Source organism: Phalacrocorax carbo, chromosome 1 (assembly GCF_963921805.1).
Source record: "Phalacrocorax carbo chromosome 1, bPhaCar2.1, whole genome shotgun sequence".
Classification (NCBI taxonomy): domain Eukaryota; kingdom Metazoa; phylum Chordata; class Aves; order Suliformes; family Phalacrocoracidae; genus Phalacrocorax; species Phalacrocorax carbo.
Window position 1 is genome coordinate 216,581,639 of NC_087513.1, and position 24,886 is coordinate 216,606,524.

At 45.9% G+C, this 24,886-nt stretch overlaps 1 protein-coding gene across 2 annotated transcripts in view; it reads right to left on the minus strand.

The window, feature by feature from the left end:
• The window catches only part of RAB6A (RAB6A, member RAS oncogene family), a 62,688-nt gene extending 45,027 nt beyond the window's left edge, over positions 1 to 17,661 (minus strand). The window contains exon 1 of one of the 2 annotated variants that reach the window (XM_064441568.1): positions 17,335 to 17,661. In XM_064441568.1, coding sequence (XP_064297638.1) covers positions 17,335 to 17,404 — 70 coding nt within the window. In that variant the 5' untranslated portion in view covers positions 17,405 to 17,661. The remainder of the gene's footprint in view (positions 1 to 17,334) is intronic. The other variant, XM_064441567.1, reaches the window with a different exon arrangement.
• Between the last annotated feature and the right edge of the window lie 7,225 nt (positions 17,662 to 24,886).

Sequence of the window (24,886 nt, forward strand, 5' to 3'; positions counted from 1 at the left end):
AAGACATCATCTAATCTGAGAATACTCATCTGGATTCTCCAGAATTATATTGCACTGGTACATTTCCCTGCAGAATCATCTGTTTCATGACCTCTGCAGTAAGACACCACAAGGAGTAATGTCCATTTCCGTGCCACTATCAAAAAAAAAGTCTTAATATCTGAGGAACATAATAGAGTAACAAAGGAGATCCCTCTTCCCTATGCAAGTATTTAAATACTTTCAGAAATCCTGAATTTTTCTTTGCATCATTCATCTTCTCCTGAGATTTGAGTAGTACCAATGGCAATTTTAATATATACACTAGAAATTATATCAGTGAAACGACTTGTTGCCATGTTTAACGATTCACTACCTGAAACCACCAAGCTCAGCTGCTAGTTGGGCTCCTACCCAGATAACCCCAGATTATCTTCCTCCTCTTCTTTGGTGCAGAGCCCCAGGATTGTGACAGGTTATTTTTCACTCTAACCTTCAGAGCATTCAAATTCCAGTGGTCTTGCATCTTCTAATTTAAGGCATAAGCCTCAGAAATACGAAGAGCAACTTAACAGTAAGTGGTCTAAGAATAGAACCAAATCATTTTACATTAATGTTTAATTAAAATTTAAAATTGGTTACAAAACTGAACTTCAATGAAGCGTATCTGATGCTTCTTCTCTAAAACAAGCCTTGATCAAAAATTACCTGTGCAGTTTGTTCCTGTACCGAGGCTGTCAAAGACCGGAGACGTGCATATATTCCTACTCCTTCAGAGTATGTACACATGGCAAAAATCCTGCCTAAACAGAGGTGGTCAGGCCAATATTCTCTAGTTGTTGGCAATTTTGAAAATGTAATCCGAGGGAAACAGTATCATCAGCTATAAATATTATTTGGACGGCTTTAATGTGCGTGAAAAGCTGTATTCACCAGATACAAAAGGAATCACATCTGCTTCGGAGAGCAGAAAATATAGGCAGAAATCAACCCAAGAAGAAAGGGGACGGAAAAGTTTGGATAGCTGTAAGGGGGAAAGGCAGTTTTATTCCATTTTAAAAGAATATTAGATCTCAGATTTTTTGCAGTCACGAAGGCATACCAAACCACCCCCTAAGAAATTTCTTCAGTCTACATTTATTGACAGTGAAAGTCAGTGAATGTTTTTTATCCGATTCAATATTTGTTAAAGTCTTGATGAGAACGTGTTCAGCTGCTTCAAGTAACTGTGTTGCTTGACTAGGCAGGAAGTTTTAATTCAGTCTATTAATAAAGTTAATACAATGTTTATCATATTTTTCTCAAGAAATTGACCGCCCCACCAAAACTGAACAGAGAAATTGGAACGAAGTTCAATAGCCATTGCTAAGTAAAATATCTTAACTTCAGCTTTCAGTACTATCAAAGCAAAACAGCATTTTCTCTCATTCAGGAGCAGCCCCAAATGGAGATAAATCAAGCACTTCACAGGTTACATGGATCAAGTCCTGCTAGTTGAACACAAACAGATCCTACAAAAATGTGAGGTCACTGCAGCTATACCAGAAGAAAACTGAATTCCCTTGCCACATTTTATTACCACAGCATGAATGCATCAAAGTGTTGATTTTTTTGAAGGCTACAATGCCCGCTCCATCCCTCAACACTGCATAAACATTATTAAATTGAGTCTTCACAAACTCTCCAATTTTCACTTCAAGAAAGTTCATCACTGAACTCTACACTGGTGGCCATATTATAACTTTCCATTGAAGTTTAGAGAAAACAAGGAGGAAAAATTCAAATTAGACACCCAAAACCCAGATGAAAATATCCCAATATTACTGACAATCCTGCCTACTATTTGAGTAGGACTATTTGAGTCCAGTTGAGGAGCTGGCACATCTGGAAGGTCCTCGCAGCAAAGACACCCCAGAACACCCCAATTCCTGTCACTTGACTTGGAGCAGTCAAGTTTTAACCTTCAGCTTCTTGGTCTTTCCTTCTAGTTTGAACTGTTATACTTCCCACTTGAAAGCTTAACTGGATAGGACACAAAGCGCTGATGGCACACACAGCTGCCGAAACAAGGAGACACCTCACCCCGGGTTCTAGAGCAGCCCATTAAGAGCACACTATGCATCACCTCAAAGAGGGAAAAATACGTTCATTTACTAGACACAAGTAACACAGAATGGAACAGCCTTTGGGATTGCTACTGAACTGTACAGATTTCAAGGAAAACTATTTGGGGGCTAAAAAGGATCTTATCTGTTAAAAGGTTCATAAAATCGTGCCAATAACTTCCAGAAAGTTCTTAAGGGACTGTAAAGAAACTTCTAGACTAATCAACTTATACTTTTTTTATTAAAAATCTTTTAATGTATTTTTTCACCTCAGGAACTATCCAGGAAAACTGGCTCCAGCAACAATATTGAATTGAATCACAAGATTCAAAAGTTTTGACTAATCTGTCTAGGGAGAATCCCACAAAGCATTCATTAAATACTTCAAACAGGACAACATGTAAAATGCCTCTATTTAAAAATATCTCAACAGGGGTTAATTAACTCATTATAAGAGGTGTTTTCAACTACAAAACACCAAGACAGATTATATTTAGATGTGGCAAATATATTAGGAAATCAAATGTCATGAATAAAAACCTGGGAGAGCTCAACATAAGCAAGGCGGTTCAAAATTCTGGACACCCCCACAACATCAAAATGGGTCTTGTGATAATGCTAAATTAACATTTTAATTGGTATTCCATGGTCAGACAAAATGGAAGAGAGGAATGTGGATGACTCAGCTTCCATTCAGAACAGTTCCAGTAATTTCAGGGCAAAAAGAAAAACATAGGGTCATCCTGTTTCAGAAGATACATGACCAATGGCAAACCTCAGACTTCTCCCAGGACAGATGAAGTGGGTTCCTCTCCTGGAACTATAGAGAAATGGGGAGAAAACTAGTCTTCATTAGCTAATTCTCATATATACAGGTCATATATATAAATTACAGAAGGAGAGGTGAGCTATTGCTCACCTTCCTTACATTTAGCTGAATCACCTGCGTTACTTCTAGACCATGAAACGTCCCTCACCGTATCCCCTTCACAGCTTTGAGCCTCAAAATTCTGCCACATCAATGTGGAAACTGGTAACTGAACGAATCAAATCGGCAAGAGTGAGCAACCCTTAGGGAAAGGGGCTAACCAAGCAAACTAAACCAAACCAAGAGGCTTGTTAAGCTAACAACAGATCATTCAACACATCATTCTCATTCATTTCACTTACTCTAGAAGACTCCCTGGTTAGGCAGGGCCTCACTAATGTAAAGCAGTAAGCTTATACTTTTTTTTTCAGGCCTCTTTGTAAAGGGAGTGCTAGGATGACTCATCAAAAAATAAGGTGTTTGAATTTTGCACCTTTACAGACAACACATCTCCACTGAGGAAAGAGATCTGAGAAAGTTAATTGGAAGGATACCTGCAGGTTAAGGAATTCTTGATTTAAAAATCAGTAAAATGACCAAGGTTTGATGGGAAACACCATCCTCCTTAACACCTACATAATTCAGCAATAAAATAAAACAGCAATTCTCTGCCCCCATTACAGATGCAGATAAGTAGGGGTAAAATTCACCCACACTAATGCAAACGCCTGATATTAGATTATATCCAAGCTAGTCACCCAAGGTTCCCACGGCAATCAGTGGCATCCATTTTACTAAAGATGACTATATGGTTCTATACCAGCTTCACATGAAGGCTGTCGCAACCTTACAACCAGATGCATCACACTGACAGTCACGAGTGCTCTGACAGAGAAAAGAGTACATGGTTAGACCACAGGACTTAAGGATTCTTACTACACTTTGCCCTAAAATACATAGCCTAAACAGACCCTGATCTTCCCAGCTACTCCTATAAATTTAAAACTTCGTCCTTCCTGCTTACTAGCTGCCCAAAGCACCTCTAAAAGTGCTAATACAGGAAGGTATTTCCATATTGTTATGGGAACACCTATACATTTAAAATGATTAATCATCTACCTTGCATTCTTGGCTCCAAATCTAATGCGTACAGAATCTCTGGGGATTTATTCCCTTTTTTTTTTTTTTGGTAACAGGGAACTACTACTCTCCTCCACTTCAAGCACCTATACAGCCTTCTACGCTCTTCTCAGAGGGGTTCCAGCTCCCCACAAGAAAAAGCCAATATTGACCTCTTCCCTATTGAAAATATCCATATTACAGAAATCTCAGGCTCTGGCCTCTTAAGGTAAACTGGAGAAGAATATCAATGAAGCCTGTAACGAAAGAGCACAATACAGACCTGTGAAGTATTATCTTTGTCAGCTAAGAGAACCATCTGGATTATTAATTTCTGTAAAGTGTTACCAAAGGGCCTCTAATGCAATTTCTCTCTGAATAGCTGGAAGAATTCAGTGCATTGCAGGTTCACTTTTTATACTGCAACATGCCTTTATACATTATGTATATAACTTCATCCATAAAAGCCAAACAAAAGCACTCCCTCCCCCTAAACCACCAGCTTTTCAATTGTTTCAAGCATCCAGAAGTGTCTTTGGGGTTTGCCAGTCTTTCTTTCAGAGTTCACCCATAAACTCCTTCCTGGTTATCCAAAGCTGGCCTCTTCCCCACACCTCAATACCATATGGCTGACGATGGTATGAATGTGTCTCCATCCTCTGCCACCCAGGGAAGGTCTCTATACCACTGTGGATAACTCTTGACCTTGGATAAAAAAGTCTGTTCTGTCTGCACTATCTTCTGTTGGAAGTTAGAGCCAGATTCACTGCTGTGATAGGAATAATCTGAATTTTCCAAAAACAGCCCACCCATCTCTCCCTATCCTATTGCCTGCGGAGGAAGCATGGGGAAGAAGTCATATTTCTGCAAACAAAAGCAGCTCAACATGCTGCTTTGACCCAAGTTTTTCCTGTAATATTTGATTACCTGAAGTTTGGTTCATCGCCTTTTCCTACAGATGATGCCTTCCTAATCAAACCCTGCTCTCTGCAGTGACTAAGAAACATGGCATCAGGACATCTGTCACAACTGCATCTGTCATTCTCCTTGAACATTATCTATTCTTGTCCTTTCTTCCTAGCCCACAAGGCTTCATTTAGGTCCTTAGAGCCACAATTACCTGACACCGTATTTTCACAATGCCTAGGCACAGCTGGATCCCCTCCTAATAAATCTTATGATTCACAGCTCTAGTAGTTCAAGTGGACAACTTCAGCCCAGTTGCAAACTAGGCAAATACGGAGATACTGCCATTCTTCCGGCCAGGAGCTATTTGTGTAAACAGGAAGCTTGAGACAAAAATCTGGACAACTGCTACAAAGAATACACTATGGGACTTCAAATGTTTATCTTCCAATTTTCCTTCTAAATAAGCACACAGCATACAACCTCTGCCTTTGTCCTGTTTCCATGTAACCTCCCCCACTCCAAGTATTACTGGCATAGTTTAACAAGCTAAAGTCAGATGAATCCAAAAAAACAGTATTATAAGATGCAACCAGCACCAGCAAGTTAGAGAAAATAGATAAAAACCCATGCAGCAGATTGCAGCAGTGAGAGACGATAGTGTGGATTAAGTCTGTCTCACAGGAGAAATTCCTCCTTCGCGGTATCGTGGTATACAACATGCAAGACTATAGCTAGGGAGAGTAACATTAAGACGGCAATATCCTCAGGCAGAGAACAGCTGCAGAAGGGAGGAGGTAAAATGGGCAGCCACCTGAGTATATGTTTCTGGAGTGAAACATTCACGGTTTCTACTCTTTTCAGCACTAAACATTATTCTGATGCAAGATAAACCAGCATATGCTATCATCTAGCCCAGGGAATCCAGTCATCGTTTCCCTGTACCACATGCTAAATGGAGTCCTTAAAACAAGCTATCGCTATCTTCCTAAAGATGTTTTCCCTTGAAAGCACAACAAGCAATGCTAAGTCAGCCTTTTCAAGCAACGAATTAGAGACGTTTCAGGAGACCTATTAAAATGCTAGGGATTGCTACTGACTTCCCTTCCCTCCATCCTTCACCTAATTCAAGTGTTGCCTAACATCTCCCCAGCACCGTTATCCACCTAGCAAAACAAGCAAATACTTCTTCCTGCTCCCTTGTCTCATGACTACATACCCTGCGCTGCCCCAAAGAAAATTCCACCCTCTCACACTGTAGCGCCTTTTGTCCTGCCTGAGGGAAGGAGAAAAAAAGAAGAAAGAGCTTCTTCCTCAGTGACTCCATCTTATTCACAGAACCTACCATCTTCTGGGCAGCTCTGGAAGGACTAAGACTTGATCTTCTTCCACACAAGAGCTGTAGAACAGCTTCCACAAGAGCTCTCTTCTCTCAAGCTCATTCTTCAGGCAGAAACACAGCTGAATACTTCTTCAGAACAAAGCTCGAACAAGATCTTAAAGTAGTCCTGAGTTAAGGTCAACGCAGCTTGGCTTCTAAGGAGGTAGCTTGTAAGGAAAAGAAATGCAGGGAGTACATTCTGTGTGCTTTCATTAAGCGCACCTCTCCACTAAGCACAGCGTGAATTCAGTCAGCGTTTGCTGATCCAAGTTGACATGGACGTCTGTGGAGAATATCTGGGGACTGGTGCAAAAATAACCAGAGACATACACAATCCTCTGCACTCCACCACAAAACAGGAGGAAAAAGGCTGATATCAAAACAGAGTAGAACATATATACCAGTGCATGTTACAAGAGCAGAACAGGGCCCTGGTTTTCAATACCAAAAATAAAACCAACCACAATTTATTTTTTTTAGCAACAGAAACCAAAGAATACGTAGAACTTGAGCACAGCACGGTTTAAGAAGTTGCACACCCCAGTCTCCTCAGATGCTCATATGAGTCCAGACAATACATGGCTACAAATACACTTATCTGGAATTCTTAGCAGAAAGTATCTTATCACCACACAACCCATTTCTCCCTCACGACTCTGCTCCTGGGCTGTGACAGCTTTCCTCCTGGGGCAGAACAGAGGCCACCAGCACAGACACTTGCTGCTCCTGCTGCCTGTTCCACCTGCATCACAAATTAAAAACTTCAAGCTCAAACGATGTTATTCTGGCAAGCGCATCAGTGTTAATCGAGCACAATTCTCAGCCTTTCAATGTGTGGGTCTCTAAACTTCCTGAGACACAGACTGCTCTGCAGGGAGTTTAAGCTGACAATAAACTTGTTTCTTCCCAGTTGCATTTCACAAATGCCTTGGAAAGAAGCCATGGAGCCTGAGGGGTCTGCAGACCCAAGGTTTAATACTCATCTAAAATAATTTTTTTTAAAAGTTAGTCTTTAAAAGATGGGAATTTGGTCCCAAATACTCAATGGAACAAGTTTTTTGTTTTGGGCTGTGGTTTTTTTTTTTTAAATATTTATTTTATTCTGACCTTTTCTAGAAAAAGACCCTTCCAGAAAGAATTGCACGATTCAACTATAGAAAAAAGAAAGCGCTTACATGAGAAATTGGGGTTGGAGCAGAAAATTCTTCACAGGCAATTTATCTACACTCCAGCTAGGATACAATATCTTGAAATATTGTCCTCCAGCAGTATTTTCCAGAGGAACAATCCCTTCATAGAAGGGCTCTAAGGACATATACTAGTTAAGTTTCTATTTAAATATAATATTTACTCTCCAGGATACACAGACTATTACACAGAAAAGACTTGTTTCCAGCTCTAGCAATTCCCTGTATACAAGTGCACAGGAGATAGTTTTGGGTCTTCAGGCTGTCGTACCCACAAAACCACCCTTGAGCGCACCACAAGGTTCTTCGAGGACCTCAGAGACAGAAGGTCACATTTGTTTGCCATGAAGATTCATAAAAGAGCTGCCACCAAGTACAGTAAACATCCCACGACACCTGGTTGCCATCTTCTTCCACTGTGTGGTTGACAGGGGAATCATATACAGAAACCAAAGCAGCATGGAGATGCAATGTAAAAGCAGATTCTTGAGTGACTTATTTTAGGCAAACATTTGAGAAGCATCAAATCGGGAGAAAAAAGCATGAAGCCATCTTGAAACTCCTTAAAAACATTTCATGTCGGACACTTCTTCCCCTCTTCCACTTTCCAAAGGGTAAAGCTGGAAAGCTTTTGCTCTTCCTGGGACCAAGGCTCCAGAGCCATCCTTAGCCCAGGGTATACAGCTCCCCCACCTTCCAAGGGTCATGGTTCTGACTTGCGACCCGCTGGAAAAGACAAGGCTTGATTTAACCTGAAACCAAGAAGGTATAGCCAGCTCTCGAATCTTTGACTCATTTTTAGCCGTGCAAGTCTTGCACAGACTACAAAAACCATTTAAAACATCACCCACACAATTCCATAGGGGAATTTTTCTCTAGATGCCAGGACTTAGGGGAGGGAATGCATGTAGTAATTCACACAAGGTTCCTCTTGAGTTTACTATATATTCTGCAGTTTAATGATTTGGGGAAAACCCATCTGTACTCCAGAGAAGAAAAAATACTTTTTATTTTCAATAAAATTGGAGAATTCATAAGGGCAAGACTGTATTAACTGTAAATTACTTGCTGCAACAGCGCAACCAGCCCACCAAGCCTACAGTTATAAACAAACAACCCATCAGCCCTTTGCACTCTTGAACAGAGAAGGGGAAAAGAATTTAAAACCAAACCAGCAGACGATAACAAGACTGCAACACTTTCACCAGGAAGAGGATTTTTTCAAGTCTACTGTTACAATACGGCATCCAATGAAGAGGCTAAATTTTATGGGACACAAGCTTTTGATCTGCCTACTGATTATGCGGTTTCAAGAAAAAAAACACCTATCCCCTTCTCCAAGTGACACTGAGGTTTAAGAGCAGCTAAAAATAACAAAAGGAGAAAAGAACTATGGTCACAAAGTTAATTGTATGATGGTGGATAAAAGCCACTCCAATGACTGCTCAGCAGAAAGAGGCAAAAGATAACTAGGAAAGAAAAATAGGAAGTTGGAAGAACAGAAAGAATAGGAACGTAATTATGAATTGAATACATAAAGGGCTGCTATTAAGAGGCAGTTTGGAAAGCTGAGGAGGAATTACAAGAAGCTGAACTGGCAGGTTGGTCTGGAAACAAGGGGCTGGAAGATACCCACCCTGTGAAGACCTCCTCATAAGGCATCCTGAGGTCAGGAAGTTAAAAAAGAGCTTAGGATTTCCTTGAGATGATACACCAAACTCAAACTTTCTTCAGCCATTTTAATTTGAGCGTCCTCCAGCTATGTTCAGCTCCTATGCTGAAAGACTCACCTACAGCTTTATCCAAATAAGCAGAAGTGCAGCTTTACTAAAGCCGAGACTAGCTTTTTAGTCACCATCCTAGATTTTTCAGCCATTTTGAGTGAGCCAAGGACACAATACTCAAAAACTGCTTCAGCAGCAAATGCACCAGTCTGAAATCAGTTGAAGGGGAAAAAATTAAAATCAAGTAATACAGACGAGATAAATAAGGCATCAAACCTGTAGCACAAAGACCTGCCTACTGCTGCCTGGTAAAGTCAAGAAGGGGTCAGAACATCCTTTGAGAGAAGACAATGCAGCACAGTGTTTCACCACCAATTAATTCTGTTATACATGAAAGTTAAGCCCTGTTCATCTACTTTCACAATACGGACTACATCCATCAGGAAGCATTACCTGCAGATTTGGTTGCTTTTCCAAAAGCAAGCATTCTCCACTTACCTGCATTTCTAATTGAATGCCCTCTACCCTGGTTCTGAGCTTACGCTGCTCTCACCAAGATTTATTGATCTCTGTGTGCCCACTATGCTTTTGCTCACAGCACTTACAATAGATTTTGTTCTCTCCATTTCCTCTGCCACCTCAGACATCCCCTGGATGATTCAATCACCCATCTAGTTCAGACTCCTTTGCTAAGCCTTCCTTCTGTCAGGCCATAAAAAAATAATCCTCCCATCACTGACAAGTAGGGTTTCTCAAGGCCATTTCTGTGCTGGCAGAAGAGGACAGAGTCAGTAATGAGTGAATATTTTCTGCTCCCCAAGAAGGCAACAGCTTCATTAAAACGAAAGAAGTGCCTGGCCCTACAAGCTGCAGAGAAACAATTCTGCGCTCAGATTAATATAATGCTGCCTGCCCATTTCTGTGCAGACAGCTTCAGAGCCTCTGTGGGGCCAAACACCCGGCCCATCAGCAGGAATTCACTCTCCCCAGACTCCAGCAGCAGCTACTTAGACCCGCTGGCAGCGATCAAACTGACAGGAATCTTGTCAATCCTGCATCAGCCACTGCTTGGAGCTTTGCCGGTGAGACCGCACCCTCCGAGGGCCCCTCTCCTTTTAGCTACACATCTATTCTAGATTTAATTTCCCTTCCCTTTGTGTTGCGCATATCAAGAACATTAAAAAAATGAACTGGCTGTAACTCAAACCTAGACAGAGGCAAGTACAGGAAGCATTGCAGGAAGCATTTAGAGGAATAGAATAAACTGGCCTCCGCGTTAATTACAGAAATGTTGGAGTGGTGGGGTTGTTTTGCTGAGCAATTGCCGATTGCTCTCCTAGAAGCAAATCATTAAAAAACATCACTTAGCAGGATAAATGGCATTCATTTACATGGTCACAAACGTTAACAGCACAGAGGTTTAAGCGGTCACAATTCAAGACACAAAAAGAGACCAAGTGAAAGTTCAGAACATTTTCTCATTAGCAGGTTTACCCACACCTTCCACTGGCGCAGCTGGTTCTGGCCACATCTGAAGACAAACAGCTACCTGCTCATTGGTCCTGCTCCAATATTTCTTCCCAGCTCTTTCAGTTCTGGGCACATATGCTGTAGATTTAAACCAAAGCCTTAATTCTTTGTGTTGATGACACCTACACATGTCTGGATGAGAGAACGCTACGAGCCTGCAAATCTCAAAATAGCTGTGTGACATCTCCAGGGGATACTGGCAGCTAGTCAAGTCATGGAAACTCTTAAAAGTATGTCCCAACTCTGTGCACTGAAATGGAAGCGACCATGGATGCTACCAGTGGGCACCTGTACTTAGCCAGGCACCTGCGCTCATGGAAGTAGCCATGGTCAAGCAGGATTTCCTCACCGAGTTACCAGTTAGATTCCAGTGCAGCAGATTGGCATTTCCAGCTCTGGTCATTGCCGTGGGACTAAAGGAAAAAGTTGTTATATGGACAAAAAAAGCCCTAGCAGAAGGAAAGGGACTTTGGAGCATGTACTCTTTAACTGGTTGATATTACTGTTTAAAGTCCTAAGGATTTTGTGTTTGTCTTTGTAAGAACACTTTAAAAGTCAAACATCACATAATGTACTCCTCAGCTCTCCTTGTGCACACTAACTAAACCAGTTAGCATCACACTGGGTATGCCAGAAGTCCAAGAAGTCTTTTCAAATCATACCGCGGACTGAGAAACCATGCCCTGGCATTCTTGCAGCACTGACTCATCACCGTTTACAGCCACCCAGCAGAAAGAACGTGCTAACAGGGAACAAAAAAGGAAAGTTACACCCTCGTTCTGAGAAGTCAAGTTAAACAAACGGCACTATTGTGCTGTACAGCTGAATAAGGACTTCCTTCCTAATTTGAAGATTGAACTCAGTTTGACAGACTCAACATGCGGCAGCCAGAAGCGAGCAAGGGGCTCAGGAACTCCGCAGCACGCAAGAAACAGGTCCCCATATCCAACAAGGGGAGGTTTCAGTAGCACATTTTAAAATCATCGAGTCGCACATGACATCAGAAATAGGTGGTCTTTCCATTTAAACCCCTAATTTTGATACTGCTTTGCATTTAGAGTTGGTTATTTTCTTAAGTTGGTATTACAACCAACTGGTTGACAACAACAAGAAGCAATTTCCATCTCAGAAGGATCCCTGCCACTCAGTACGGCCTTTGCACCAAGTTTGATATTTTCCAAGTATGATATATATACGTACCTGCACACACAAATTTACTGAACCATCATCTGGTTCATACAGATTAAAAGAGTTTATTTAGATTTCATTTCATATAATATTTGCTCCCCAGATTAGCTTTTTTTTGTGATGCACTAGGCTGCATTTGGGTAAGAGTTAAATACTACTAAAACACAAAAAAGTAAATTTCTTTTTCAGTTAATATTACTCAAATACTCCAAAACATATTTAGCCCATCAAGTTTTCAACATAAAAAGAAACTATCTGATGTAAAGTAATTGATTCAGTAGTTTGCTGTACCTGGGTCCTTCAATATATTAGAGCCAGGAGAGCGTGTTTTATGCTGAGGGGAAAACAAAGAACCCATTTAGCTTTTCAACTTTGTGTAAGCTCAGTAAATAAATCAAGACAACAGACCTGAAAAATTCTACTTTCCATGCCAATCTGCATTTTGACTGCTGTTTGTTTGCTGAGACACACATTTTTCATTTAGATTACTTCCATAAATAATTTATACTAATGTGTCAAACTTGCAATCATTTTGATTATATCAGTTCATTTTCAGAATAGTGCTTTTAGTCTTGCTCTGCCCTGCTCCATACCAGCAGAGACGCAGCAGAACTCCCCTACCCTTTCAGAAGTATTTGTCTGCCACGAGGTAACTGCCATTACAGGACTCACTCAGGTGAGTTTTGGAGGTTGTCTTGAAAAATCTGGTGGTGTTCATGTTGAGACAGCAGAATTCCTCTGAGCCACCCTTCAAACCATTGAGAGCTTTTGTTTGCTTGTTTTGGTTCAGTGGTTTGGGGTTTTTTAATCAGTAATGTATACAACAGGTACCTGTACATGCATGAACACAACAAATGCTTTTAAAAACCTGGACTAAATTACCAGGTAAATAGGAACATAGCTACGTCCTCACACACTGAAAACAGAAGACAGATTTGTAACAACCAGTCGAGAAGAATGACTGACAACTGTTGGCTCTGATAACTTCCAAATGCTAGATCTGCTAAGGCAGCCTCAGATGATGTTCCTCACCTTTGTTTCTCCATTACTCCCATGAGAACAGGCACCACAACACATTTAAGTCTTTCTCTCTCCACGCCTGACATGCTTCTTCCAGACAATGCTACAGGAAGGGCTATCTCAGAGATGGAGAAGATAAAGAACCAGGACAATATGCAGCTTCCAGATCTACCCAAGAAAATTAAGTTCAGTGACTCACAGAAAATACTTACAGTCCAAATACATAAATCCAAGAATCTGAAGACCCAACCACAGGAAAACGAAGACACTAGGAAATTAACAGGAGGGAAGGGGATAAGGTTTTAAACCACCGATGGGACAAGTTAATAGCTCTCTGGAGCTCATAAAGCAGAGAATTCCTTAAAAACAAGGGAGTTAAGTGGCACAGGGATGCCAGTCACTGCAGCACCCTGAACAGTGACCAGCGCTATGCCAGGTTCACGTTGCACAGGAACCACCTGCAGTTCCCCAGTTATCTGATAAGACACATCACACTGTTCAGTGGTGCCTGTACCAACATCAATTATGCAACAGTATATAGTTCATTAGTGGTTTCCAAACAGTTATATTGTTGAGTTATTATATTGTACTTATCAGTTTTTTCAATATTAAAAATCTGTTCCTGATAAAGAAAATTAGAACAAATTAACATTCTTTAAGATCTTATGTAATGCAGAAATGCCAGCAGAAAGAGACAACAGGGAGTTATTTTTCTTTCTGCACATATTAATGCCCTTCAGACTCGCTTGCCAATAAAAGCTGCAACATAAACCCACGTGACAAAAGAATATTTCTGTTGCAGTGCCCCAGCATTCAGTCCTGCCCACTCAATCAAAAAAAAAAAAATCGATGTATTATGTAGGAGAGGTGCTCATATGCAAGATAAAACTAAAGATGTTATTCATATTCGGATATATACCATTTTTACTGCAAGCTACCCCATAACACAGGTGAGATGTACAGTATAACTGATATGAGCCAGAAATCAGAATTTCTTAAACTTGAGGCGTTAGGACTGATGAAAATCACCTGATAACACAAGATCAAAGGCAGTAAGAAGCATACTTCACCACCACCACAATAGCTCTAATCCCTCAGCACAGAGCTCTCCCTGCCTTTTCAGTAAAGATTAGCATATTTTAAACTGCTAAACTCTATAATCTTCAATCATTGAGAAAAGTAATTCAATTAAGGCAAGCGCTGGCAAAGTTGCCTCCTTGCTAGCCACCCAATGCTATATCCTTGTATGACAAGTTAAAAAAATACAAGAATAGAAAGAGAAGCTGCTTCTAGCTGGACACGGATTATATTGCAGGCTCGTGATGAATCCACAGTGCATGCGGCAAGTATCCAGGCTCGGCCAGGGAGGGGCGTGGGGGACACAACAACCATATTGCTATCGAGAGGCAATGACTTGCAGTAAATCCCGAAGGAGCCACGAGTGACCTGATGTCATGACACACCACCGACAGACCAGCATGGGCAGGACCCACAGACAGAGCTGCAGCGGTGTGTCAGCTCGCTCACCACAGCACTGACTACCTGAGAAGCTGGTGCAATAGGAGGAGAAAAGGCAGACAATGTGAGTAACAGACATGGGAGACAAGAAGATTTTGGGGGAGCAGGGAGCAAGAAAGGGGGCTTTTAGGGGGAAAAAAAAAAAATCAGTGTCTTGGCATAGGGAGGAGAATCTGCAGCTCATGATGAACAGCATAACTAGGAAGAATCACTGCAGTCCACACGAACGCCTAAGGTATACAGCATCGAAATCCCACAACATGGCTGAGGATACCAGCCCAAAAAAAAAAAGAAAAAAAATCACAACCTGCATCCACTGTGCAATCCCACTTTCAGTGAGAATAAACCATCTAGAGATGCTTCCAGATCTCTCTCAGAATATTGCCTTCGCACAATCGCATGGAAGGGCTGCAAAGCCTGCACAGTAGCAAACTCCAGTTCAGAATTTCTTAGCCATAACATAGACATTTATTGAAGAGAGCGTATACATTCAGCACAGAAGGTCTGATATTGGCTAGCTTTGGTTGCTGAGGCAGCTAATCGACATGGTAGCCCTTTATAACATTTCATTTGTCATTGTGAAGTCCCTGAATGTAAATGAAACAGAAGCATTCGGCCTCCCTACCAGCAGCAGTAGGATATCTTTAATTATGGCCTTCCAACAGAGCAGACAACCTTTTAGCTAAACAGGAAGCGAATGCAGCAATCCAGCGCAACAGTTGTACAAAGAGATCTTCTCATTTATGAAAGCTGCTATTATACAAGAAAACTTTATTTCTACATCTCCCTTAACCTTCAAAACAAAGAATGACAAAGGGAGCTACGTGTAAGCAAAGCCCACTCAAATTCCCTTCGCAGCATCAGAGATGCTTTGTAATTACCTCCATCGAACAGAAGAACATTATTAGGGCTTTTATTCTTCCAGGAGCCATTTGTAATGGGAGCTATACACCCTTTGGACAGTAAAAAAAAAATTATACAGAATGACATCATGACAGCAATATCTATAGAGATTCAAGCTGAACGCAGAAAAAGCCGTTTCTCCATCACAGACGAGAATCATCCGAGCGCTGCGTTGGAGCATGCCCACGCTGCAGCACCCGTGGGCTGCACGGACACAGCGAGGGCTACGCTGCCATCGGCATCGCCACGTTTAGCACCCGAGTTCAGCGCAGATCAGTCACGGAGTCATCGCCCAGGATCCCAGACAAAGGCAGGGCTGAAACCCACACCGCAGCTGCTAGCCAGGCCCTAACTAGCTAGATTCAAACCAGCTTGAACACATCCATAAGCCACAGCCAAGACAGCAGTTGCGGCGCTATGTATATTTAGTCAGGAGTATTTTGCAGTGCTATACCCATAAAACCCCTTCTCTCCTCCCCAGATTTGATGCTATCAACAGGAATTATTTAAAACCTTCCAGTATAAACACAGATGATTAGTTAAAAGGGGAAAAAAACCATGACAAAGACTAGAGGAAGCAGATATCTGATGTTATGTCTGCTAGAACAGACAAGAAATCCACGTGCAGACTAAGAGCTACTGAGATTTAAGATCTGCACCAGGTGCTACAACCTTCCATTCAAAAAGCTTTATGAAATCGGTGCTCAGAAATACAGTAAAACAAGCCAAGAATTTTGCAAATGCATAGCTAATGCTTAAGATTTCCACTATCAAATACCTTGGGATGGGGGGGAAAAAAACTACCAAACAGTGTGTTCTACACATTGACCCTCTTCCAAAATCCTCATAAAATGGCTGGCCAAATAGCACCTCACCAAGTAGATCAGGTGACTTAACACACCCCACCCACCCCCCCCCCCAAAAAAAATACCCAAGTTGAACTTGTGCTCCCTGAATCCCTAATATGAAAAGGAGCTGTTCCAACGCCAAAAAAAATAAAAATTAAAAAATGAAGGATTAAAGGAACAGACTAAAGGAAACCACCAATGTATAGGTAAATAATTTTACCTTCGCACCAAGCTCATCTACATACCAGTGAGGAAACACCAAGATAGAAGTCATTGGGGGGGGGGGGGGGGGGAGAAGCACACCAGTGTTTCATCATCTCCTACCACATAGAGACCAAAGGTGGCTGAGGGAGCAAATACCCCACCCCGAGACAGGGAATATTTTGCACCTACTCATTATGTCAAAGATCGCTCCATATCTGACCAGGATTACACAAAGCATCCGACAAACTAGTACTTTTTTTTTTTTTCCCCAAAAACTATCCGAAGTGAAAGATTTCACATGCAGTATTGGAGATAGAAGCCTTCTACTGAGGAAGCAGGCGATATCGTTTGGGGTTTGTGGTTATTTTTTCCAAAGACAGGGAAGAAATTCTCATTGACTGAATTAGTATTATTACTGAATTATTATTTAGAGCATTGGACCTGCTTTGCCAATCCATAACTCCATTTTCGAAAAATACTGTACTTACATAGAAAACACCAGGAATTGAGCCTCCTGCCCCCCCAAAAAAACAGCGGAGCTGGGATCAAATGAATCAGCAACTGCTTCTGGAGATGTGGCCGATTGGGTTTTGGTGGTTTGTTATTTTTTTAAAGCGTATCTGAGCCAGGCTGGCTCCCTCCCTGTCACCGAAGGGGAGGCAGAGCAGCCTCTGCAAGGAGGAGGCAGCCCCCCCAAACCCACGGAAAGCGGCGAGAGACCCCCTTTTTCCCCTCATAACGTGGGCTTACAGCCCAGCTGAACCCCTCCCCCCCCGGGTGGCTGAGGAAGGGGGGGCTCCCCTCAACCGCGACCCCAGCCCCACAGGGGTGGTTGGGGTGGGGGGGGTGAAGGGAGGATCCCGCCCCGCCACCGCCGTCTGCGAGGGGAGACCCGGACCGAGGCGGTGACTCACCGCTTTGCTCGCCCAGAAACACCAGCTTGAATTTCCGCAGCGGGTTACCGAAGTCCCCGCCCGCCGACATGATGAGAGAGAGCAGCGCCGCCGCCGCCGCCGCCGCCGCCGCCGCCCCGCGCTCGCTCCGCTCCCCGCGGCGGGACCCGCGACCACTCTCGTTCGCTTTTCCCCCCCCCCCGCCTCCTCGCTCCTTCCTTCAGCTACGGGCAGGAGCGCGGGGCCGGGTGCGGAGCCCCGGTGAGGTGCCGGTGCCGGTACCGGTGGTGCCGCCGCCGCCGCTCCCCTCAGGGCCGGGCTCCTTCCTTCCCTCCCCCCCCCACCGCGCTCCCGCCGATTCACACCGCGGCCGCGCGCATCCGCTCCGCCCCGCCACGCACGCGCGCCACCGCCCCAACAGTACGGCCCCGCCTACCCCGAGGCGGCGGGCCAATCACAGAGGGAGGGGCGGGACAATACGGAGAGGGAGGGGCTTGGCGGCCTCCGTCTGCGAGCCGCGGCGTGTTCACTCCGGAGCCTAACGATGTCTGCGTGGGTTTTCTCAACGCTGGGGTGAAATCCTGCTCGCCGAAAGCACTGAGCTGCGAGGAGGGGGAACCCCAAAGGTGCGTGGAACAAGCAAAGTCCTTGAAACCAAATCCTAAAGGGATTTGGATCCTAGAAGGGCAACAGAACTGGGGAAGGGTCTGGAGCACAAGTGTGCTGGGGGGCGGCTGGGGGAGCTGGGGGGGTTTAGCCTGGAGAAGGGGAGGCTGAGGGGAGACCTTCTCGCTCTCTGCAGCTGCCTGAGAGGGGCTGGAGTGAGGGGGGGGCTGGTCTCTGCTCCCAAGTCACCAGTGACAGGGCGAGAGGGAACGGCCTCAAGCTGCATCAGGGGAGGTTTAGGTTGGGTGTGAGGGAAAATGCCTTCCCTGCCAGAGCGGTCAGGCCCTGGCACAGGCTGCCCAGAGAGGTGGGGGAGTCCCCGTCCCTGGGGGGGTTCAACCACCGTGTAGCCGTGGGACTTGGGGCCATGGTTTAGGAGGCCTGGGGGTGTTGGGTTGGGGGTTGGCCTTGATGACCCTAGAGGTCTTTTCCAACCCTAATGATTCTGTGACTCTATGAACCGATATGGAAATTCCTTTCAGAGGAGCATCTCTTGGGGACACTCACTCCATGATGGCCCCAGCAGATCCACAGACACTTCCCAGCAAGGGCAATGATTCCCACTGTCACTCTTTTGTGGTGCTTGGGGCTGTCATTCAGAAATGGCTCGGTGCTCCCTCACTGCCTGGTAGAAAGGCCAGACCCTCCGTCTGGGGGGCCAGCTCTCCCTTCTCCCTTTAGCTGTTTTTTTGCCCTTGTCTCCCCATTTTGCTTGATTTGCCCCTTGAGGAGGCTCCCAGCTGCATCTGGTCCCTCCTGTTTAAACCTTGGCTTTGGGATGACTATTGTCTGTGCAGCCTTCCTCTCCCCCTCTCCCACGCTGGTGAAGTCCCACACCAATTGATACTCCCTTGCTTGAATGCAAACACAAAACGTGATTTTCAGAATCTGCCTGAAATAAGACGGAGCCTTCCAGGGTGTGCAGCTCCTGCCCCACGGTTGTATTCATGCTGATGCTGGTACAAATCTCTTGCGATCCACTCAACAAAGTCCAAATAATGCTCCATTGAGTATTTTCCACCTGGAAACTGTAGGTTTTCCACCATTTTCCCGTCTGGGAGATTGTTCCAGAGCCCCTCTGCTCTGATCGTCAGAGGAATCATAGAATCAGGGAATGGTTTGGGTTCGAAGGGACCTTCAGAGCTCCTCTAGTCCAACCCCCTGCCATGGGCAGAGACACCTTCAAGTCAATCAGGTCGCTCAAAGCCCCGTCCAGCCTGATCTTGAATGTTTCTAGGGATGGGGCATTGACCACCCCTCTGGGCAGCCTGGGCCAGTGTCTCACCACCCTCAGCATAACAGATTTCTTCCTTATACGTAGTCTGAATCTCCCCTCTTTTAGCTGAAAACCAATACCCCTTTGCCTATTGCTACAGGCCCTGCTAAAAACTCTGTCCCCACCTTTCTTACAAAATGGCACCCACCCCTCGCTTCGTCCCCCTGAATATATTTGCCGCCAGTGAATTTTGCTCTCTTGTGCTTTCCCACATCTCAAGACCTTCCTCTCCAAGGCCCGAGGGCTACATCTCAGCACCGCTCCTCTTCTGCTAAGGGGACACCACACCCCAAATCCGTCTGCTCTTTGAAAATTATGACAGGTTAAAATGGATATTATTCCGTCTCCACGTGACCTGCTGTCCTGGATTTGTAAATGGTCCATGTAGCCGAAGGGGGCACAGGCTCGTGGCAAGGATTCCCATGCAGGTAGGTCACCCTCAGCCATGAATGTCCTTTGTTCGGGTTCTCCAGCCGCAGTCTCTGTGCTCCGTCTCTGCCTTGTGAATGGAAATGTTCACTGAACCTTCCCGCTCAGGGGATCTTGTTCTCGGACATGAGTCTCACCCCTCCCAGTGCTCGCAATCCAGGTGCAGAATGAGACAGCATTTTGAAAACCAAACGGTCTATGCTTTCTATTTTTTAATCATTTCATTTGTACTCCCTCAACATGATTAACTGCTTCTCCAATGTTTTTTTTTTTTTCCCAGGCCTTGAACTGCCAGTGAACTGAAAGAGAAAACGTGCCTTTAAGAAGGTGATTAAATGTAAATAAGTTTTAATAAAGATACGAGTAGGAGCTCGCATTCAGCTTTGCACCTGGCATTTGGGAGTGCTTCTCCCTTGCTCTGGCACCAGTTGTGTGGCTGCTCTCCTCCACTGCAGGGAAAGGGAATCCAGACTCGCATAGACCTGACTTAAATAATTCCAACATCATGTTAAATACATATATTGTCCTTGTTTACATGTCAGTATGGAGTCAGGGATCTTTCCCATTGATCCCAGGGAAAACAAGGGCTCTCTACCAGGGAGAAGGCTTGACTGTTAGTAACAATGATTTTTATCACAACAGCTCTGCTCAGGCTCAGCATCTCTTTGTGATGGGGAAAGAAAACACTTCTGCATTGCATTGCCTGCCAAAGAAGTTTCAGCCCAAGGGGCTGGCAGGGGATATGGATGAGGCTTTCAAGATAAAGCAAGTGAGGGACCTGCCTCCATTCGCTGAATCCAGGGGAGATCATCCCACCGACTCCCACGGGCGTTAGGCGCTGTCCTAAGAAGCATTGCAGAAGGCAGCAGAGGAGACGCACACGCCAGAGGTTTTCTTCAAGGATGTATTTTATAATTGGATAAGTCCAAAAAGAAGCGGAGACTTTCAGGTGCCAGATCTCAACTCTCCTAGGACTGCTTTGCTCCCATGGACAGCACGATAGAGAGCGGACTGAGAAGGGGTGGGGAGCCCTGCAACAGCCTCCTGCATAGCTCGCAAACCACTCGAGCATCACCTCTGCCAGCACTTGTGCTGTGCACCACGCTGGGTCATTGACAGGTCATATCCAGCTACGTGACGGAGAGAAATCTGCAGCAGAGCAGAAGAGGATGGATGAAATAATCCCCCCAGCAAGGCCTGGTCCTCTCAGCAGCCAGGGGAGTCTTGAGAGGAAGAAGAGCTCCCTGGGTCTTTTTAGCACAGTACAGAAAAGGAGCGGTTGGGGTTTCTGCAGCTGAGGGGGAAAGCTTTGCTTCTTTTTCTAAATGTCACAAAAAAGCTCTGCTTCTGCAAACAGGGATTCAGTTACCTGGCTGTGAAATGATTCCTTAGTCAAAGAAAGGCATGGTGAGGACCAGCAGCTGGGAGCTGAAGCTGAGGCACTTTCAAATTGGAAAGAAGGTCCACGTTTCTAACAGAAAGGGTGCTCAGCCGCCAGAACAAGCTGCCAAGAGCAGTGCTATCTTTGTATCCAGGGAAAATCAACAGCAGGAGCCTTTATGAGAAAGATGCTTTCATCAAAACAGGAGTGATCTGCTTCCATACAGCTGTAAGTCAGCGGAAATCTATAGGCTGCAATGCGCAGGAGGCCGAATTACATGATTTAACAGTCCCTTTTGGGCTTAAAATGCATCCATCCATGATAGATATTGGAGAAACTCTGCAATCAGAGACATGTAGGACAATGATGGTCACTGGGAGGGGGATTCCTCCGATACATTTAGCAGTGACTGCCGTATCCCAAACTTGGTCTGGGGCAGTGCTCCCCCCCTCAGTCATGTTTCATGGGTGGCTTAAAGATGAGTCCCCATGAAAAGCAGAGGGAATGAGGGGGTGTAGCCCCCCTCCATGAGCACACAGCCTTTGAGGTAATGGAAAAAGGGGTCATCGTGAACGTGACCTGCTCGTAATTGCGGTGCCCGTCATGGCCTCCCCCCACAGATGTACAACCAGGGAGTCCCTCTCCAGTCACACCAGCCCCGCCTCAAGCATGGAATTTCCTCCAGGGCTTCAAAGTTCACAGGAAGAGAAGCCCGGCTTCCCTGGAGCAGGAGTGCCTGTCTTAACCCAGCTCAGACTCCCACAGCACGCTCCTTGCTCAAAGCACCCTGAAGTTATCGAACAAGCGTCATTACCAGGGTGGTGGCCCTGCCTGGGGCTCGCGAGGTGAGATCAAAGGGCAGTACAACATCCATTCCACGTGAGCAGTTTCGTCATGTCTGGGGAGCACCATGAAAACACAGCTCAGAGCTGGGAGCCTGTGTCCTTGCAAAGCGTAGAGAGAGCAAAGGTGGCACAGATCCCCTCTGCTTCTTCCATACACTGAGTGGGTGGAGGAGACAGCATAGCCCTGTGCATGGCACAGAGCCTGCCCGGGCTCTTCTTTCAGGCAAACCTTATCCTCTCAGGTTCCTTCTCTCACCTCCATGCACCAGATCGCAATGGGGATGAACATCTGGGGTGTCAGGTGTGTGTCAGGAGCTCTAGGCACTCAGAAATGCAGGACAAGGCCTGGCAGGGTGGATCACAGAGCAGGAATTGAATGAGTCTGGTCTGCTCTGGAGGAGACTTGCCACATCAATGAACGCAGATGAACTGGAGAGAGAAAGTCCATCATGAGCCCTGACAGCTCCAGCCAGAAGCAATCGGGGCAGTGATCAGTCAGCAGAGCTGGAAACACTGACACAAAATCAAGCTGCCAGGCAGCTCCTGCCCGGGATCGAGACCTCTAAGATGGGGGCTCAGGGAAGCAGGCAGGAGCATCTGCCATGGAAGAAGGGGGCAATTGGGGCCAAGTAGGAGAGAAGAGAGTGGGGAAGAGCCTACGTGAAATTAAGGTTTGTGTTGGAGATAGCCTAGTAAAGAAGAGGAAGGTGGAAGAGACAGGAGGGGGAAGTTTGCAAAGGGATGGGTTTTCCCAAGCCAGCTCCAGACTGCCAGGTTTGGGGATCACAGGGCCACACAGTGCCCATCTCTTCCCACCCTGGTCTGCCAGGTCTTGCCCAGCTCCACTCCCACTGGGAAACACACACTGCAAATCAGGGAGGTCCCTGTCAGTCCATCCTTCCTACAGTCTTCCCACTTAAAATGTTTTAAGGAATTACCTCCAGACAGCAGCTGGGATCAAAGCACTGGCAGTAAGGCAGGATTTGCTCCATCCTCAGAGGGAGCAGTCAGCTGCGGAAAGAGTTTGGTTTTGCTTCCCCCACAAGCCCAAAGCACACCTGCTGTGGGGCCCGAACACCTCACGCTGACACATTCCTTTGTTTTCAAGGCCCATGGCACGCTGCCAGCATGGACGCAGCTGACCCTGGACCATTGCATGACTGTTGACTATAGGGTAAGGTCCAGCCCTGCCCCTACAACTGCAAAAAACAACCCCTTTGCAGTGCTCATGCCAGGTGGCAGGGCCAAACCAGGCAGCTTTAGTACCAAACCCTCTGCCTCCACTTCAGCCGTGCATGTCCGGCTGGCCCTACATGCCCTCACACCCCACCGGCTCAGTGGGGCCTATCTCCAGGCTGGAGCATGAACCTGCTGAGCCCCCGCTGGGTTCTTGCCTTGATCCTACAGCCAGTGGGGGTAACATGGGCTGACTGAGGGCTGATGAACACAAATCATCCCCTCCTGAAGCCTGCTCAGCCCTGGGATGAGAAAATGAGAAGCAGTATGCCCTGTTCACTGACGGGTCCTGTCATCTTGTGGGAAAGCATCGGAGATGGAAGGCTACTGTATGGAGTCTTGTACAGCAAGTTGCAGAAACTGCTGAAGGAGGTGAATTTAGTCAGTCTGCAGAAGTAAAGGCCATCCAGCTGGCTTTAGACATTGCTGAACAAGAAAAGTGACCAGTGCTCTATCTCTGTACTGAGTCATGGATGGTAGCAAATGACCTGTGGGGGTGGTTACAGCAGTGGAAGCAGAGCACCTGGCAGCGCAGAGGCAAACCCATCTGGGATGCCCCACTGTGGCAAGATATTGCTGCCAGGGTAGAGAACCTGGTTGTGAAAGTACATAGAATCACAGAATGCCCTGAGCTGGGAGGGACCCACAAGGATCATCAAGTCCAACGCCTGTCCCTGCACAGGACACCCCAAATTCATACCATGTCTCTGAGGGCCTTGGCCAAGCGCTTCTGGAATATCGCCAGGCTGGTGCCGTGATGCCTCCCTGGGGAGCCTGTGCCAGGGCTCCACCACCCTCTGGGGGAAGAGCCTTCTCCTAATGCCCAGCCTAACCCTCCCCTGGCACATCTCCCTGCCGTCCCCTTGGGGCCTGGCGTTGGTCACCAGAGAGAAGAGACCAGCCCTGCCCCTCCTCCTGCCCTCGGGAGGGAGCTGCAGAGCGCCATGAGGGCTGCCCTCGGCCTCCTCTGCTCCAGCTGAACAAACCCAGGGACTCCAGCCGCTCCTCGTACGGTTTCCCCTCTAAATCCTTCACCAACACCACATAGGTGCTCAAGTTCCCGAGAGTCGGGCCACTGAAGGACATCAAAACAACCATCAGGTGGATCAGGCTAAGATTGAAGTGGCTCAGGTGGGTCTGGACTGGCAGCATGAGGGTGAATTTTTTATAACTCGGTGGGCCCATGACACCTCAGGCCATCAAGGGAGGGATGCAACATACAGATGGGCTCCTGATGGAGGGGTGGGCATGACCATGGACGCTATTGCACAGGTTGTCCATGAATGTGAAACATGTGCTGCAATCAAGCAAGCGAAGCTGGTAAAGCCTCTGTGGTACGGAGGATGGTGGCTGAAATATAAATATTAAGATGATTATATCACACTCTTACAAACTCACCAAGGCAAGTGCCATGTGCTTACAATGGTGGAAGCAACAACTGGATGGCTGGAAACATATCCCGTGCCCCATGTCACTGCCTGGAACACTATCCTGGGCCTGGAAAAACAAGTCTTACGGCGGCCTGGGCCTGGGCCGCCCGCCCTCCATCCCCGCTCACCCTCACAGCACTGACATGGCGGCGAAAAGGCTGGCCACGCTCAAGATGGCCGCCGCACCGCACTGGGCCGAGCAGACCGCTCTCAGCACAGCCGCGTCACCACGCGGGTGCTATTCCAGGCAGGCCACACTCAACATGGCCACCGCGCTGTGCCTCGATGGACGTGGCGTAAAGCCAATCAG